General features: G+C 50.6%; 1 protein-coding gene across 5 annotated transcripts in view; it reads right to left on the bottom strand.

Moving 5' to 3' along the window:
- The window catches only part of TOM1L2 (target of myb1 like 2 membrane trafficking protein), a 118,976-nt gene that overhangs the window by 31,380 nt on the left and 69,037 nt on the right, over window positions 1-18,559 (bottom strand). For 4 of the 5 annotated variants that reach the window (XM_059379851.1, XM_059379847.1, XM_059379848.1 and 1 more), the window contains exons 3-6: window positions 17,785-17,863; window positions 10,409-10,558; window positions 1,746-1,880; window positions 125-280 (exon numbers count right to left, since the gene is read on the bottom strand). In XM_059379851.1, the coding sequence (XP_059235834.1) occupies window positions 125-280; window positions 1,746-1,880; window positions 10,409-10,558; window positions 17,785-17,863 (520 nt within the window). The remainder of the gene's footprint in view (window positions 1-124; window positions 281-1,745; window positions 1,881-10,408; window positions 10,559-17,784; window positions 17,864-18,559) is intronic. The other variant, XM_059379850.1, reaches the window with a different exon arrangement.

Genomic DNA, 18,559 nt, shown 5'->3' with positions numbered 1-18,559 from the left:
CTGCCATCTGGGGGCCGCCAACACCTAGCACAGCACCTGGTCAGCGAAGGCTTCCGTATATGTCCCCAAAGGGTGAATGAGGACAGTCGGCCACCCTGCCTGTGGCCCGGAAGTCTTTGAGTACCTGTTCTGAATTGGCCGTGATGGGGCCAGTCACACTCAGAGCCGGGGCCTGCGGAGCGGAGTAGGGAGCAGGAGGCGAGGAATAGGAGCTGCTGCTCGTCCTCTGCTGCGACTGGGACCTGGGCATGGTTGCGGCTGGATCCACTTCGGGGACGCTCTGGCACGGCAACAACAAAGTCCTCTGTTCACTTGGGCTGCCTGTGTGGCCGGACCTGGCACCTACCCCACCCCAGGGCAGCCCTTCCCGCCACCGCAGCTGGCAGGCGGGCGGGGGGCCCAGCTCTGCTGCTGACCTGCGAGGTTGGAGGCATCCCTCTGCCCGCTCTGCTCCCAGTCTCTCCAGCCCTGAAGCGGCCTGCCGACTGCTGACGGCTCCTCCTTCTACTTACCTCACAGGCAACCAAAGTCACTCGGAAAGAGGGTGCTCTGTGAGAGCTTTGGTCAGGGTTCCCCTTATTAGGACCACCTCAGAATGTGAGTGGAGGGGGCCTGCTGCAAAGTTTTGCTAATCATGAATCCCTATTTGGTAGCAGAAGATGATATTCTGGCCTTTACGGAGGAGACTAATATAAATAGTAATTATGCAATTTACCGAATGTTCTTTGTAATTATAGGCACAACAACACTGCTCTATGTCATTATTAGAAGAATAAAACGGGTTACGTTTATCCCACAAAGCACAGCAAGTGGTTTGGAGGGATCATAATGAGAATAATGCTCTGCAAAGTACAATTTCTTAGGCTTTCCCTTTCAGTATCTCAGATAGCCTCTTGAACGTTAACTGTGATCCACGCGAGGGATCTGGACAGATGCTCTAGACTCCTTGCCCCCATTTCAGAGATGGGCAGAGGGAGCCAACAAGGCAGAGCGTGCTGGGTCAAGGTGCCTCTCCCATATCCTGGAGCTTCCTGGCTGTCCCGTGGGGCCAAAGACTGATTCCCAGCCACAGAGGTACTAGCTTCCCAGGATGAACAGTGTCCATCACGGGCGTGGTTTCCATTCAGAAGCACAGAGCTGTCCCACATTGCAAGAGCTGCATGGCAGGCCCCTAAATGGGCCCCCCCTGGGCTTTGCATCCCAAGGCTGGCAGAATCAAAAGATGTCAGCATGGATGCTGAACACTAGTAGCTCAAAATAAAATTTCGATCTATTTGGCCTGTACAGTTGGAAAAAACCAGAAGCTACCCTTTGTCTCACGATCAGTGACACCATTAGCTCCTTTGCACTGCCAACACTGAGATGTCTCGGTGCTCTCCTAGGAAGAGGCCGGCATCCCCACACCGGACTCCTGGAGCCTCTGCAAAGTAGGTGCTAGTGGCCCTCATGAGATGGATGGCTCCGCCCAAGAGGCCATTTGCACAAAAACGTCAGAACTGATCCCTCTATTATATCCTTCCACAGTCAGATGAAAACAGGGGGGGGAAATCACCGCTGCCACTTAATCACCAGTCAACCAGCTGTCTCACTCCCACATTCCCCTTGTTATTAAAAAGAAATGCCCTCAAGCTTTAAGAAAGCATGATGACAAGCTAAATAATTCAAAGGGAGCAGCAGAAGGGTGGTGGTGGTGGCTGGCCCGTTCTGCAGTAGGTCTTTCTAGAAAATGCCACCTGGAAGCTTACCCGCTGTGGTGTGTGTATGGGAGACAGAGCGTCCAAGTCTGCCATGGGAAACTCGACCCCTTTCCTTTTCAGTTCCTCATATATATGCACCACACCGGTGAGGTCAGGGCTACTTCGGAAGGCATCAGCCCACGCCTGGAAGGAAAGAGAGGGCCTGTTAGCAAGGATTTCTCACCAACAGCAGCCCATGTGCCCTTGCAGAGGCCCATGCTCTTTGCCCAAACCCACTCTGTTCCTGTCCCCCGACACCCCCCACGCCCAGTGCTGCCATGATGCGGCGGGCGAAATGGTTTGTTGTTGTTGTTTTTTTAATATTTTATTTATTTATTTGACAGAGAGAGAGAGGATCACAAGTAGGCAGGATCACAAGTAGGCAGAGAGGCAGGCAGAGAGAGAGGGGGAAGCAGGCTCCCCGCTGAGCAGAGAGCCCGATGCGGGGCTCAATCCCAGGACCCTGAGATCATGACCTGAGCCGAAGGCAGAGGCTTAACCCACTGAGCCACCCAGGCACCCCGAAATGAGGGGTTTTTAATGGTGCTGTTGAGCGTGAACAAAAACACAAAACTTAATTCAGCATGGAGTATTTCCTTGGAGAAGATGCAGGGAAATAACACCTAAGCACAGTGGCGCATCCTAAAACAGAGGCATTTCCCTAATCTCCAGGAAATCAATTCCTGGTGGTGCTGAGCGGAAGGGCATGAAGACATGGCCCCACTGCTGGGCCCATGGGACACCGTGGGGGGGACAGCAGTGCCGTGGCTCAACTCTGCAGAGCTCTCAGGTGCAGGCAGGAGCCAGAGGCAGATGGGGCAGAGAGGAAAGGTGAAACTGATGTGTGATGGGAAATCAAGGCTAACGTGGGGCTTCCTCTGTGGATCGGAGCGTGCAAAAGTGGAGACTGCCTAGCCCAGCCGGAGAGGCAATGTAATGGTGGCCCAGGGGCGAGAGAACCTGTGCCACCCACAGCGTCACTGCATACCTGCCCACATGGCCAAAGCCACCGCAAAGCACGGCCACTGGAGTCCCTTAGATGAAAACACCCCGCAGAGACGAAAAGAACGCATATTTCAATAGACTGTCACTTTTCATCAATTGGCGAAACTCCCAAGTGATTTTTAAATATTTTGTTCTTTGAAAGTTACAGAATCTATCAAAGGAGAGAAAGATCGGTCTCCAAAAGGCTCCCTGCAATGAAGTTCAGCTCTGTCCTGTCACCCACCAAATACATACCCAGAGGAGGCGGCAGTGTCTCGCGCCCACGGTTCTGTTGCCAATTCTGTTGCTGTCACAAGCCTTTAAGTGCCTCCCCGGCTCTAGCAATGCGTTCCAACCAATCCTGAGGCAGCCACAGAAACTCTATCTCTAACCAACAGACCCGTTTGAAGTTAAAAGGTCAGTTTCCAAACAGCCTCGCTCACTCTGACAGATGTGTCTCGCCATAAACATTACTGTCAGCCGGGCTTCCTTGATTCACGTACTTGATCTGCGCACTCGGGGATTTAATGCCCGCTGGAGGACGGCCCCTCTTGGCCAACACTTCCTTCTGGAGGCTGAGCAGGGCCCAAGGTGCCTGCAGAGGCCCGTCTGGAGCGCCAGCTGGAGAGTAGCAGCACCGAGGCCTATCCCCCTAGGGAGTGCCCCAGAGCCCCGTTTTCTACCAGCTGCTTTGGCTGCCACCACCAGATTCAAAATCCAGCTGAGTCCTGGGAGGCTTGCTTCAAAATGCAGCTAGCATGTTCATTTAGGGTCTAAGACTGGGTTTACAGCCTGCTGGGGGAGGCTGGGGAGAAAAAAGCATGATAGTTCTTCCTGGGGCCACTTCCTGCCTCTATTTCTAAGGAAGGACAAACAGCTCCAGGGGACCACTTTTCATTCATCTTACCCTCCATGTCAGCCAGATCGGAGATAGGAAGAATGGAAATTAAAGAACCATCGCTGTGTTCTCCAGGCAGTGGCTACTTCTCGGGGCACCTGGCCTGACAGCGAGCCAACGAGCCCCCCTTCTCTGGTTTTCTGTGCCACCAGCAGGGAAACACACATCCCAAGTCAGGCCAGTCAGCTTCCCCTCCTCCCAGGAGCTTGACCTGAGCTTAGAGAGAGTTGGGCTCCTCTCCTTGGGTAAATGACACTGTCCTCTATAGATGCGGGGCTCTGGGAAGCAGTCACGTGCCCAGTGGGGACCAGGGAGCAGAGACAGCCTATGTGTTGGAAGGTGCAGCCAAGAGAGGATTTGGAGGGTTTCCCTGATCCCTTCTTGTCCCTTTCCCAGGTCTAGTCACAACCCAGCATTCTGGGAACCCCTGCCTGGTCATGACAAACTGTCCTCTTTGCCTAGGCAAGCTGGAACTGGCATCCGTTACCTATAGCCAAGCAGCCATGACTAATCTTCCTGCCTGCTACTATTTGAACCCCTGCAGGGGATCCTGTGCAGCTTGGGGTGAGCCAGCTGCTCACAGAGCATACGTTCGTGGTGGCGTTCTCTACTGAACAAGATTCTGATGTCAGTGGGGAACAGGGTGGGAGGCACCTTTAAGGGAACAGCCGTAAGTGGAAACGCAGAATTGGGATCCATCCAGAGATGCCGGGCCTCTGGCATCTTCCTGGCACAATGGCCAAATGCCTGTGCTCCTATCTTTCCTTCCCACGAGGTCACACCTGTGAAGGCACACAGCCAGTCTCACCCTTGCACAGAGAAGGCAGTCAGCCATCGTTTGTTAAGTTCAACTGACTTCAGATCTCATGGTTACTAAGCATCCTTATTGTTCTACTTGGGAGAACATGGGATGATGGCCAGTTAGGCTGTCCATGGACTGAGGTAACCCTGACAAAGAAAGCAGGAGCCCCTCTGGACAGCTGACCCAGCTGAGATGTGAGAATCTAGGAGAGGGAGCAAAGCTCAGGAAGTCTGGTTCATTCCGGGTCCCCAATCTAAAGCCAAGGAGCCACAAGGCTGATCCCAGCAACTTGCCCTCTAGGAAAGCAAAGTGCTTTTCTGGCCTCTGTTTACAGTGCTGGGGGCTGAAGGGCCCAGAGGGAGGTCAAATAGGGAGAGAAAAAACATTTTCATGCTTTTTTTCCCTTTGCTCCTTGGGACTGCACACCAAACACCAGACTGTGGCCTTATATGAACATAAACTGTACTGTCATTGTTTCTGTATCCCACAAGTTTTGACGAAGTTTTACAACATCCAATCTCAGATCAATGAACAACTGCTGATTTAGACTATGGGTCCTGTTTTTTTGGCTTTTGCCATGTTCTGCTTCAGCTTCTGGACCAGACTGCCTAGTCCCAGTGACAGGGTCTCCAGAGAACTGCCAGTCCACGTGGAAGGGGGCCAAAGGCCGGGCCACCACATCTCAGACACCTTCCAAGAATACAACACTTCCAGCCCCTCCTCCCCCCGCCCCCACCAGCTCACTTTCTTCAGTGGAAAGAAAAACCTGCTGTGGAAAGAGGGTATTTTTAGATTCGATTGCTAGGAGGCAGGGGGTGGGGAGGCAGGCTAAAGGGGCAGGGGGGAGGGGGAGGGAGGCAGGAGAGGCACGGCCATGAGGTTACCCTACCGGGACGGTATCATTTCTGTTCCTGAAGGCAACTGCAAGGGAAAGGCTGAGGGATGCACAGGGCACAAGTGTCCTTCTTGTCTTCTGAACAAATGGGACTTCACACGAACAGAGAAAGGCACGTAGCCAAAGGCCAGCTGGGGACCAGGTGAGACACAGAGCCAGGGCTGAAAGTGGCACACAGTTCAAAGGCTGGGAGCAAAGAAGTCGGCAAAGCTGCTCACCAGGCTGCTGTGCCCTTGACGTACCTCCTATCTTGCTGCCTGGGGGACCAGCTCCCCTCCCAAAGGGAAACTCCTGCGACGGGGAAGCCCACTGGCCCCGCACACCTGAGTCAGGTGACCGCTTCCCATGGCCCTGTCTCATGGCTTACACACTGGGCTCGGGCTGGGGGAGATGGAGGGCAGTCTTCCCCAGGTGTTCTGAAGGGCAGGGCCTCTGGTGCACACAAGCCTGAGGGGTGTCTCTTCTGGGGGGCCTGGGGTGGCCACAGATGGCTAGAGGACAGCCAGAGGACACAGATGCCTTCAATGAGAGGAGGGACAGGATGTGGGAACGAGGAATAGGCATCCACTGATTCTCTTGAAAAATCCCCCTAGAGGGCTGCTGACAGCAAACGTGTGCCAGTGGCAATGGCCCCAGTGTGTCCAATCTCAGGCTGACAATGCCTGTGATCAGCATCCCAGGAAAGGAATCAGAAGGCATGGTGGGCTGGAAGCCAGGAGAACATGCGAGGACAAGCACCCGTCTCCCTACAGGCACCAGGAGACTATTAAAAAGCTGCTTTGGAGGGGTGCCTGGGTGGCTCAGTCAGTTAAGCATCTGCCTTTGCCTCAGGTCATGATCCTACTAGGGTCCTGGGATTGAACCTGCATCGGGGCTCCCTGCTCGGTGGGGAGTCTGCTTCTCTGTCTCCCTCTGCCTGCTGTTCCCCTGCTCTCTCAGAGCTTTCAAATAAATAAGACCTTAAAAGCAAAAAAAAAAAAGAAAGAAAAGCTAGTTTGGAGAGAGGCCCCCTCCCTGCTTTCACTGTAGGGGAGTGATCAGAGAGACAATGGGCTAAGGCTGGTCATTCCTGGTCATCAGAGCTGAAGGTCCCAGCTCCAGCTGAGAGCTCCATGCATGCTTCCTGGGGGTGGATGCCGGGGTGGGGAGCGCTTCTCCGTCTAACCCCTTGGCCTTAAAAGCTTTTCAAGCGTCAATATGTTCAGAGTTTAGGGCTGTCGTTCAAATATCCCAAAGCCAGCTCAAGTCCTCCCTGGGTAGGCCCTGGCCCTCTTTCACCTAACAAGCCTCTGTCTCCCCATAAAACCACTGGCTCCCAGGGGCGGGGCTGGGACTGGCCCACTTCCACTCCCGGCAGCTGGGCTCCAAAGAGTGCAAGGAAACACCCAGATGGCGAGGATGGCAAGGAAAGAAACTGTCGTGGCTCTGGCACCCACACACCTGACCGCTCCTCTTTTCGGTCTCGCTGCCATTTCCACGATGGCCTGCTGCCTCCTCTCCAGCTGGCAGGAAGGCCAGGGATCCGGCGCCTTCACCCCCTATCCTGTGCCATGGCGGAAGCAGCACTTGCCCTTCCCGGGGGGAACATCAGACTCTCAGGGCACACTGCCCAGTTCTTACAAGTATATTTGACAAGCACATCAAGTCATCTTCTTTCTCCAAGGAGTTAAGAACAGGTTGACAAGATGCCATACATCCACACACTCATCAGTCAGGCTTTGTCGAGGATGTGCTGGTGAGAACAGTTGCCCAACTACAGCGCTCCAGGGCCGGTGGGAAGGAGCAGCAGGGCCTGCCAGTGTAAGTCCTGGAGTGTGGCCATCCAGCATCCCCCCGCAATTCCGCTTCCAGCTGTGAGGCTGACCCTTAAGGAATCACTCGTTTTTTCCTATTTTTGACCGACAAAGATGGCAGTTTCACATATTCGACTTAACACAGGCCTGATATAAACAGACCCACATGACTACCCAAAGACACCTGCAGGCTGTTAATAGCAGCACTTTTCATAGCGGCCCCAAACTGGGAACACCACATGCCCACCATCCGTGGGAAGGAGACACAGTGCGGGGTGCATTCACCCAAAGGGACTTGGCCCAGCGATGTGAGCAACAGGAACAGAAGGCCAACGGTCATACCCAGTGACAAAGTGAGACCCGCAAACAAGGCGTAGTCAGACATGTGGACTTAACAGAGGGCTGCTGCAGAGGCCACACACATAAAGTTCAAGGACACGAGCACTCCATCTAGGCTGTGAGGCGAGGGGGTCCTCCCAGGCAGCTGGAGTTCTTTGGGTGTGGGTCATATTCTGCGTCATGATACCAGGGCTGGTTTACCTGAGTATGTTTAGTCTGTAAAAACTTAGCAAGCTGTACGAGCTAGTTTAATGTGTGACCTCCTGCTCACATACAGAATTCGATAAAAAGAAAAGAAAAGGCTGAAAACCCCGTTTGTTCTTTTGTCCACTCCATCCCAGAAGCCAAGCCAGCCGCCAGCTCTGAATGCTGTCCGCTTTCAAACAAAAGCTCCTCAGAAAGGTTCAAAACATGGAGAGGAAGAACCCTCCCAGGCAGATAAGCAAGACCCTCAGAGAGTACCCTGATCCAAAGCTCTTGGTATTCTCCTAGAGGGACCATACAGAACATCATGGTTGACCAGCCCATGATGCCCTCAGGGGCCCATCCTACTCCTGCCCCCGTGGGTGGGCGCTCATGCCACCGCCGAGCCAGCAGGGGGAGCCTTCACAACACGGGCGCCGGCCGCTGGGCCCCTATGGGCTATCTCAGACCCTGGACTGGGTGTAGGGAGGCAGGGACACAGGCCCCTATTCTGCAGATAAGGAGGTAGCAGCCCAGAAAGGTTCAAACAGCTGCTGAGGTTACACAGCTGGAAGAAGCAGTGCCCGGAGGAGGCTGAGATCCTGATGGGAAAGCTGGGCCGGTGCCCCCAGAGACAGCTACAGCCATGACCAGTTCATGAGGCGTCCCAGAGCCCTCGTCAACAGGGTGATGCGGTCACAAGCCTGGCCACGGCTGTGCCTGTCAAGGGGTGGCCAGGCCCGGTGGGCACAAGGGGTTCAGGCTGGGGTGCCCCTTCCATTGTGAGCAAAAAGCCACTATTTGCGGGCCTGACGTCAAATGCGAAGGGTGTTGGGGCAGGGCAGTGTACTGGGAAAGTCCCCGAATGGGGGAAGGGCAGAAGTGGGGGTGGGGAGGGGAGCGGGTGAGGTGATTTGCACCTGAGTGTGCGAGCATATGAAAGAGGGAGGAAGGAAGGAGACACATGGAGACATGCCAGCCAGGTGGGCAGAATGAAGACACAGGGACCACCTAAGAAGGAGGTGGCTCTGCTGTCACTCACTCCTCCCCTTCCTTAGAGCTTCAGCAAACCACAGTCACCCATTCGTTAGGAAAAACAACTTATCGAACACCTACTCTACACAATCAACTGCTCTAGACCCCGGGGATATAATGCCCATGGGCTCTTGGGGAGCTCAGAGCCAGGCAGATGAGAGAGAAGTTAGCCCAGAAGTAAAGAAGACCACAAAAGAGAGTGATAGCAGAGAGGGAACACTGCAAACCTAGGAGTGGGGAGGCCTCTGAGAGCCACCTGAAGGATGGACAGGACTTGCAGGCAGAGGACACAGGAGAGAACCTCAGCCAGGGTCCTACGTTCCTGTCCAGGCTCAAGGGCCACCACCAACTTGAATGCCCCCTACGCCCACCCCCGATCACAGGGTCTCCCGCCCAGCCCAGGCCATCACCCTCCCCACCTCCCATCGTCTTGGCTCCTGCAGACCCTTATCTGTCCTCCACCAGAGCACTAACATGCTTGTTCACAAATGTGCTTGCACCCTGTCACCGGGGGGCTAGGTCAAAAACCCAGACCCGTCCATGTGCACCCAGCTCAGACAAGTGCAGTGGCTCCCCACTGCCCAAAGGACAGAGCACCAGCTGCCGGCGTGCACAGCCCATGAGCCCCTGGCCATCCTTTTGGCCTTATCTCCTGGCCCCAGACATTCTTCATCATACTCTATGAGCCACATGACAGCTTTAAAGCATCCCCTTCTCTTTCAGACATGCAGTTTCATTCCTTGATTCTCGAGGCTGGACCTGGTGACTCCCTTCTAACAAATGGAATATGACAAAAAAGACGGTGTGTGACTCTGAAGAGTCGGTCCCAAGAGGCACCACAGCTTCCTTCCAGCTCTCTTGGATCCCTTGTTCCAGGGACAACCCGATGCCATGTTATAAGGACACTCAAAAAGTCCACACAGCAAGAAACGCAGGCCTCCTACCAACAGCCAGCGAGGAGCTGGGGCCTCCCGCCAGCAGCCCTGCGGTGAGCCACCTTGGACGTGGCTCCTTCTGCCCCTCGAACTCGCAGAGGAGGCAATCCTGGGTGAAGTCTTGACCACAACCTCCAGACAGCCACAATCACTCACCTACGCTGCTCCCGAATTCCTGACCCATGGAAACAAGGAGGTAATAAGCAGGTGCTATGTTAAACCCCTAAGTTCTGGGGTACTCTGTTACAGATCTGCTCATACTGAATACAGCCCACCCATGTCAACTGCTGTCTTTGACGCACATGCTAGACCTCGGCCCGCACTACTTCTCACGCTCTGCCCTTTACACCAAGCTCCCCACGTCCTGCAGGGTCCAGCAAAAATGTCACCTTCTCAGTGAATCACTCTGTAACACCATCTTCCTGGATCTCACCCTGCCTGTCACAGAGCTGTTCCCGACCAGTACCCCGCCAGTTCTGCATTTGGCTCTAGTATGGCCCTTCCTGCTCCACGTTGTCCCCGATGGCTCAGAGGCCTATCCAGGCCCCCAACCTGCCCCTGGGGGGTGGGCAACAGAGAGCCAGGCACCCAGAAAACCAGTGAAGACTCTGTCAACCGGCTTGACAGCTACCCCTCAGAGTTTTATTCCAGTGGCATGAGAACAGAAACATAAGCATTTTGCAACAGGTCTTTAAACCCAAGAGGGCCTCCCTTCTTTCCTCCAAATGATGGGAAAGCATGAGGACCCACTGCCCAGGGGCCCCACCTCACCGGGTCCCAGCCAACCGGACAAGGGGAGCTCGCCTACCTGGATCAGAGCGAGCACCTTGTCCTGCACAATGGTGGGAGGGTTGTTCTTCGGAGAGATGATTTTGACCAGGACACTGTCGATGAAATCCCGGTTGGCCACGAGAATGTGGAAGCGGTGGCCACAGTTCTTCACACACGTCTCCAGCACCTGAGGTGGGTGGAGAGGAAAGGAGGGTCATCGCGGTGGCAGCTCAGTTTCCACCCCGACCCCAGCCTTTGCTTCTCCCGCACAGTGGCATCAGTCGCATCGTCTCCTCCAGAGTCACACCGGGATGGCACTGCCTCCCTCCACTCTAATTTGGGCATCCCTTGCTGACTAAAGTCGCCTGTCCCTGCACAATAATCAGGCAATTAGTTGGTAATTGAAGCACCAGTTTTGCATGAGAAGGATGCTGGTGTTTTAATGAGATCAAAATGACTGAGCGGTCCCTGAAAATTAGCATTTTAACTCCTCTCTCCGGGCTTCTGGGTGTGAGACATTAGCCAATGGGACTCAGGCTCTGTCACAGAGAGGGCTGCTGTGACAGCCTGAATTGCCGCGTGAATTATTGGCCCTTGCGTGTGAGGAGGCAAGTGAACACACACACGCACACACACATACACGCCCCACACAACCCTGCCTCGGCAATCACAACTGGCAGTGACTCGGGATTTTCTACTCTTAATAAATGGTTCGGGGGCGCCTGGGTGGCTCAGTGGGTTAAGCCGCTGCCTTCAGCTCAGGTCATGATCTCAGGGTCCTGGGATCGAGTCCCACATCGGGCTCTCTGCTCAGCAGGGAGCCTGCTTCCCTCTCTCTCTCTGCCTGCCTCTCCATCTACTTGTGATTTCTCTCTGTCAAATAAATAAATAAAATCTTTAATAAATAAATAAATGAATAAATGGTTTGTGGGCCTCCACTGCCAGTCAGCTTCAAGGTCCATGTTCACTCCCAACCCTGCTTGGTCTTTCCCTGTTTGGAAAAATGAGGTACCCAGGCCTTAACCACTCAAAAGCATAGTGCATGTGTGTTCTGGACAGATGACCAGTGTGGGCTTGAATCTCAGCTCTGTCACCCTAAATGGCCCAGGACAAGCCTGTCAGAGCCTCAGCTTCCTCATCTGTGAAGTGAGTACATGAGTGCCTCCTTGCAGGACCATAGTAAGGATGACAGAGTATGTCTGAAGCACAGGGTACCTAGCACAGTACCCTGCATTGTGGTGGGGGGCAGTAAATCAGGACCACGATGGCATGATTACCATTCAGGAGGCTGCTGTACACACTTGACGAAAGGGAAAATTTCCCAGTCCCAAAACAGGACAGGGGAGAGGCCCTCTCAGAATTCAGAGGTACCCACTGAAGAGTCTCTCCGGCCTTGAACACAGCTTTCTGAACTTCTCAGCTCTCAGTAAACAGCCCATACAATCACTTGGTCCTTCCCACACAATCAACCCCCAATGCCATGGTCAAATAGCAGGAAATGCCTCCTCAGAATGTGCCTGGCAATAGGGTACATTTCTGGCTGCCTGGGTATCTTCAGTGGCCCAAAGTGAGCTGACCGCTGGTGACCTCATGCAGCCATTCCACAGGGCTGGGTTCATAGGATGAGGCATTGACGAAACATGGCCATTAAGAAAGGCCCACACTCTTAACAAACAGAGCGGACTACGAGCTGGGCACTGTGTGGGAGCCTCCACGTTATACACCATTTCATTCCAGTCTCACAAGAATTAATTCTCTTTAAGTGGTCAGCCTTCTTCAAAGTCCTTGTCTCCTCACCCACAAGGAGGCCACAGGGCCACCCCCACCCCTCAACAGTTCTCCTCCAAGATCAACCGGGAGTCCCACAGATGACAGGCAACGGGTGCCAGATTTCTTGTTCCTTCATCCGGTCCTGGAAATCACCCATAAGATGGGCATTATCCCACTTTCGAGATGATGAAGCTGAGGCCTGGAGATGCTGGTAACTTCACTGAGGAGGCCAGAGCTGGCCTGTGCCCCCAGCCCGGCAGCCACAGAGCCAGTCAAAACGGTGCCTTTCCCCACTGCCTGCCTGCACCATGGGAGGCTCTGGGTTCTGCTCAGCTTGCCCAGGAATCCCCACAGCTCAGCATCCTCGGGTCACCTAGGTTTTCCTCAGCCACGGAGGCATTCTCTTTCTCAGCCTCTACGTGTGCCTGATTCTGGGTGACCACAAAGTAACCAGCACTCACCCTCACAGTGACCATGGGGACTGCAGAGAGGAATGAGAGGGGTTCTTCCTGCCCTCTGGGAACTTACAATTTCCCTTCTTTCTAGAATCCTCTAACACCCTCTCCTAACTCTGCAGGCATCGGTCTGCTGGGGCCAAGGCAGATGGCAGGAAGAATGGTTTAATTTATGAGCAGCAGGTGGGGAAGGGAAGGGACGGATGCTGAGAAGAAAGCAGGTGTGGTGGGAAAGGACATGGGGAAAAAGGGGAGCACGAAGGCCAGTATGGCAGGGCAGCCGTGGCTCTGCCACCACGCTCAGGGCAATAGCAGGCCAGGACACCCGTCACACCTTTGGGAGCACATCCTTATGTCTTCCAGGACAGCAGACTTTGAAGTCAGTGTGGCTGAGGCTGACCCTTGGGGCTCAGACACAGGTTTGGAAATGCCCCGGACAGAGGTGGCATGTGCTCCAGAGCAGCCCGGCAGCCTAGCAGAGCAAGAGATGCAGGAGGCCCTCCCTGGCTGGCAAGGGCCACTCAGCTACTTCAGGGACTCTGCCAAAAATGGCCCTGGTAAATGAGTCCCTGTAGAGCATGAAACACACAGCAGCCATTTTCTAGTAGCCAAAGCTCAAGGAGTAACAAAAGGTCCCTCAAAGCAATCAGAAATTGCTATTTCAAGTCCATTTCAAGTCCATACACTGCCTACACACCCAAGCAGAGAGCCTCTCTGGACCTCTGACAAACTCCCGTTTGGGGTAAATATTAATATTTTTGTCAAAGTCCACAAGAAGCAGGAGGACTGAGAATAACTAATACAGTAAGGGAAGACAAAGACAGAGAAGCCATAAAAGTAGACATGAGATCATATAACATGCACCAGGCTGGGGCCTTTGGTATAATAACAGGGATCTGCACATGTCAGAAGGCTCCCAAAGACATCTCTGGATTTGCAGAGAAGACCTGACCACATCAACAAATAAGCAAACAAAAAACTTAGGAATGAATTTAACCAAGGAGAGGAAAGATCTGTACCCTGAAAATTATAAGACACCGATGAGAGAAATTAAAGAGGCTACAGATAAATGGAAAGGTATCCCATGTTCATGGATTTGAAGAACTAATATTATTAAAATGTCCATAGTACCCAAAGCCATGTATAAATTTCACAGAAATAGGAGAAACAATCCTAAAATCCATATGGAACTATAAAAAAACCCTGCATAGCCAAAGCAATCCTGAGAAAGAATAATGAAGCTGGAGATATTATGGCTCCTGATTTCAAACTATATTACAGAGCTATAATAATCAAAACAGTATAGTACTGGCATTAAAAAAAAAAAAAAGACAATGGAACAGAACCTGAGAGCCCAGAAATAAACCCATACATACATATATGGTCAACTAATATTTGATAAGAGGTATACAACGATGGGGAAAGGTAGTCTCTATGATGAACAGTGTTGGGACAACTGGATAACCACACGCAGAAGAATTGAAGTGCACCCCTATCTTATACCACTCACAAAAATTAACTTGAAATGGACTAAAGACTTAAATGTAACACCCGAAACCATCAAACTACCAGATGATAACACAGGAAAAAAATTCCTTGACATTGGTCTTGGCAAAAATATTTTTGGATGTGACACCAAAACCAAAAATAAACAAGTGGGACTATGTCTAACTAAAAAGAAGAAGCAATCAGCAAAGTAAAAAGGCACGCCATAGAATGGGAAAAAATATTTGCAAACCATCTATCCAATAAGGGGTTAATACCAGAAGTATATAAGGAACTAAATCAAGAGCAAAAAAGCCCCCAGAAAACAACAACAACAACAACAACAACAAAAAAAAACAATCCAATTAAAAGTGGCCAAAGGTGGTGTTTTCTGGGGCCTTTTTTCCTCTTGAATTAGTTCCTTATATACTTCTGATATTAACTCCTTATTGGAGAGATGGCTGGCTCAGTCAGAGCACGGGACTCTTGATCTCGGGGTTGTGAGTTCAAGCCTCACACTTGGTGTAAAGATTACTAAAAATAGATAAATAAACTTTTATAAAAAATGGGCAAAGGACTTTAAACAGACATGTTCAAGGAAGATGCATGATGGCCAACAGGCACATGAGAAGATGCTGAACATCACTAATCATCATGGAAACCGAAATCAAAACTACCTTAAGAGCTTACTTTACACTTGTTAGAATAACTATTCTCAAAAAGACAAGAGAGTGCCTGGGTGGCTCAGTGGATTGGGCCTCTGCCTTCAGCTTGGGTCATGATCCCAGGGTCCTGGGATCGAGTCCCACATCAGGCTATCTGCTCAGCAGGGAGCCTTCTTCCCGCCCCCTCTCTCTGCCTGCCTCTCTGCCTACTTGCAATCTCTATCAAATAGATAAATAAAATCTTAAAAAAAAAAAAAAAAAAAGACAAGAGACAAGCGTTGGTGAGGATGTGAAGAAAAGGGAATCCTTGTGCACTGTTGGTGGGAATGTAAATTGGTGCAGCCACTATGGAAAATAGTATGGAGGTTCTAAAAAAAACATTAAAAACAGAGCTACCATATGATCCAGCAATCCCACTCCTGGGTATACATCTAAAAGAAATGCAAACAGGGTATCAAAGAGCTTTCTGTAAGCCCATGTTTACCACAGCATTATTCATAACAGCCAAGACATGGAAACAGTCAGAAGTATTCCATGATGGATCAATGTATAAAGAAAATGTGATATACGTGTGCTATTTCTTTCTTTATCCATGTATACAAACACATATCCATGTATACAAACACACACACACACATATGAATACTCTTCAGCCATAAAAAGGAAGTAAATTCTGCCTTTTGTGACAACATGGATGGACCTTGAGGTCATTACACTAAGTGAAACAACTCAAATACAGAAAAATACCTAATGTTCTCACTTACATGCAGAATCTAAAAAAAGCTGAACTTGAATCAACAGAGTAGAATGGTAGCTGCAGGGCAGGGTCAAAGAGTACAAATTCCCAACTATGAGTAAGCTCTTGGGGTCTAACGTAGACCATAATGACTATAATTAATAATACTGTAGTATACACTTTACAGTTAAGAAATTAGATCTTTTTTTAAAGATTTATTTACTTATTATTAAGGAGTCTCCCCCTCTGAGCAGGGAGCCCAACACAAGACTGGATCCCAGGACCCTGACATTACGACCTAAGCAGAAATCAAGAGCAAGACCCTCAACCAATTGAGCCACCCAGGCGTCCCAAGAAATTAGATTTTATTTATTTATTTATTTAAGACAAACAACCTCTTCTTCCTTTTTTTTTTTTTTTTTTTAGAGATTTTATTTATTTATTTGACAGACAGAGATCACAAGCAAGCAGAGACGCAGGCAGAGAGAGAGGGAAGCAGGCTCCCTGCCGAGCAGAGGGCCCGATGCGGAGCTTGATCCCAGAACCCTGGGATCATGACCAGAGTCGAAGGCAGAGGCTTTAACCCACTGAGCCACCCAGGCACCCCAAGAAATTAGATTTTAAATGCTATCTCCCCTTTCTCCAACAAAGGTAGTTATGTGGGGGTAACAGAGATGTCAACTAACTTTACGGTGATCATCATTTTGCTATATACATGTGTATCAAATTGTCACACTGTACACCTTAAACTCACATATGTTATATGTCAATAACTCAATAAAGCTGAGGGACTGACAATAATAAACCTAGCCATCAGGGAAGTTTCTATGATGTTCACCATATTCTTTCAGAAGGAAGTAAAGACAGAGACCACTTTAGAGATTTCCATCCATGGGTGCCTGGGTGGCTCAGCTGGTTGAATGTCTGACTCTCGGGTTTTGGCTCAGGTTGTGATTTCAGGGTCGTGAGATCGAGCTCCACATTGGGCTCCGTGCTCAGTGTGGAATCTGCATGGGATTCTCTGCCTCTCCCCGCCCCCTGCTCTCGTGTCCACTCATGCACTCTCTCTCTAAAATAAATAAATAAAATCTTAAAAAAAAAGAAGAAGAAGAAGAAGAAGAAAGATTCAAAGATTTCCATCCAACCAACATGGTTACCATGAAGTTGGGTGTGTAAAGGGATATGTTTTAGATACCAGGAAACTGCCCCAATATCTTAGAGTTCATTCCCTGGTGATTTTAGTTACTAAAAACAATTGATTTGGGCATCACTCTGGGTTTGGTGAATGCCATCGCTCAAATGCTGAAGCAACGCCAAAGCTTTCAAGTCACTATTTCTCAGCTGGTCTTTTTCATCTTCGTTATCCAAACCCCAATTCTCTGGCAGAGAACACTCTCCTAATAAGTCTTGGGTTTCCACTTGGTTGTAAAATCCAGTTTCTCTGCTTTAAAGGAAACATGTTACAGCTGTTTTGGATAAACAATAAACTATTCAAACCTGCAGAGAAGCCCACAGTGCTGACCTATTACAGCTTTCATTATAAGGACTCACTGTGTCCCAGATTTTGCCACATCTCAGTAACTGTTAGCTTTCCAGACAGAAATAACACCCAAAGTTGTCCTTTTGAGTTTCCTGACATTTTAAGAAAGAGCAGAAATCTGGTCTGTCTCTTCCGGAAAGGAGTCACTAGGTTGACTTTTTCTAGAATCTCTGAACCAATGACCAATTTCTATATTTCCATAATCCAAAGCTGGGCACTCACTAGCCCAAAGTCTGGGTGAACCCACAGACCTCTGTCTGCACTGAGGGGACGCACTGAGGGGACTATGACATCTGTTTGGGAAGGTTACTGTAAGCAATCGCTTTAACACCTGAAAAGCTCAGCACAGTCCCGGGCAGGCTCTGGGTGGAAGTCAGCAGTTTTGTAAGGAGGGACGTGACAGCCAGAAAGGCTGCCAGTGGGGCTGCTTCACAGCAGGCTGGTGGCCGGAAGGACATCCATAGCCAGGCCTTTGGCTTGTCTGCTCTGGGTTTCGGTACTAGTCAGTGTCACACATGCCTGATCCTCTGCTCGTATGTATCAGCTTGCAGCTCATGCCCCACTTTGGGGGAAGGCAGGAAAACCCAAGGGCACTATGGGAAGGCTCTGGTACACCCCAGTGATGCTCACGCCAAGCCATCCACAGGCCATGGCTTCCAGAGGCTGTGCTGAGTGGACAGAGCGAAGGCCATGGAAGCAGGGCAGGGCCATGAACATGGATGTCCCCAGAGGCCTTCCCACCCCCACGAGGGCAGCACTCACTGTCAATGCCAGCATGACCTCCCTGTAGTTCCGGTTTCCGTTGAGTCGCTTCTTCAAGGCTCGAATAGCATCCTTGGGCCTGGAGAAAAGGAAATTTTTAAATCGTTGCAAGTTCCACTCAGGGGCGCTACCCTAAAGAGTCACTCCTGTTGGTGAGAACCAGCATGTATACAAGGCTTTTGCTTACACACAAAGTATTAGGTGGCACGTTTATACACATAAAAGACCGGGAACAAATGAAATCTTCATCATTGTGAAACAGGTTAACTTTAAAAAAATCTGTTTAAATTTTTCTAACTTAAACGAAAGATTTTCTAATTTGTTTAAAGTTTCATTGAAGTTTTCTTAGTAATCTCTACATCTAACGTGGGGCTCAAAATCACAACCCTGATATCAAGAGTCGCGTAGCTCTTCTGACTGAGCCAGCCAGGCACCCTGAAACAGGTTAATTTAAGTCATGTTTATCCACACAATGGAACATGATATAGCCGCGGGAAAAAATAAAGACACTCCTTAATACCAAGCCAACTCAAAGAATTGTGAACAGAGTCGTGTGCAGAGCAGCGATAAGGTATGCTCCTCTCTGGCTTATAAAAAGACAACACACATAATACACACACACACTCATAACACACACACTCATAACACACACACACACACACCCAGCAGGGAGGAGAAAATCTCTGGACGGAAAGACAACACACATAATACACACACACACTCATCACACACACACACACACACACACACACACACACACACACACACACACACA

The sequence above is a fragment of the Mustela nigripes genome, chromosome 16 (genome assembly GCF_022355385.1).
Source record: "Mustela nigripes isolate SB6536 chromosome 16, MUSNIG.SB6536, whole genome shotgun sequence".
NCBI classification, from domain to species: Eukaryota; Metazoa; Chordata; class Mammalia; order Carnivora; family Mustelidae; genus Mustela; species Mustela nigripes.
This window is presented reverse-complemented; position numbering and strand designations above follow the sequence as displayed.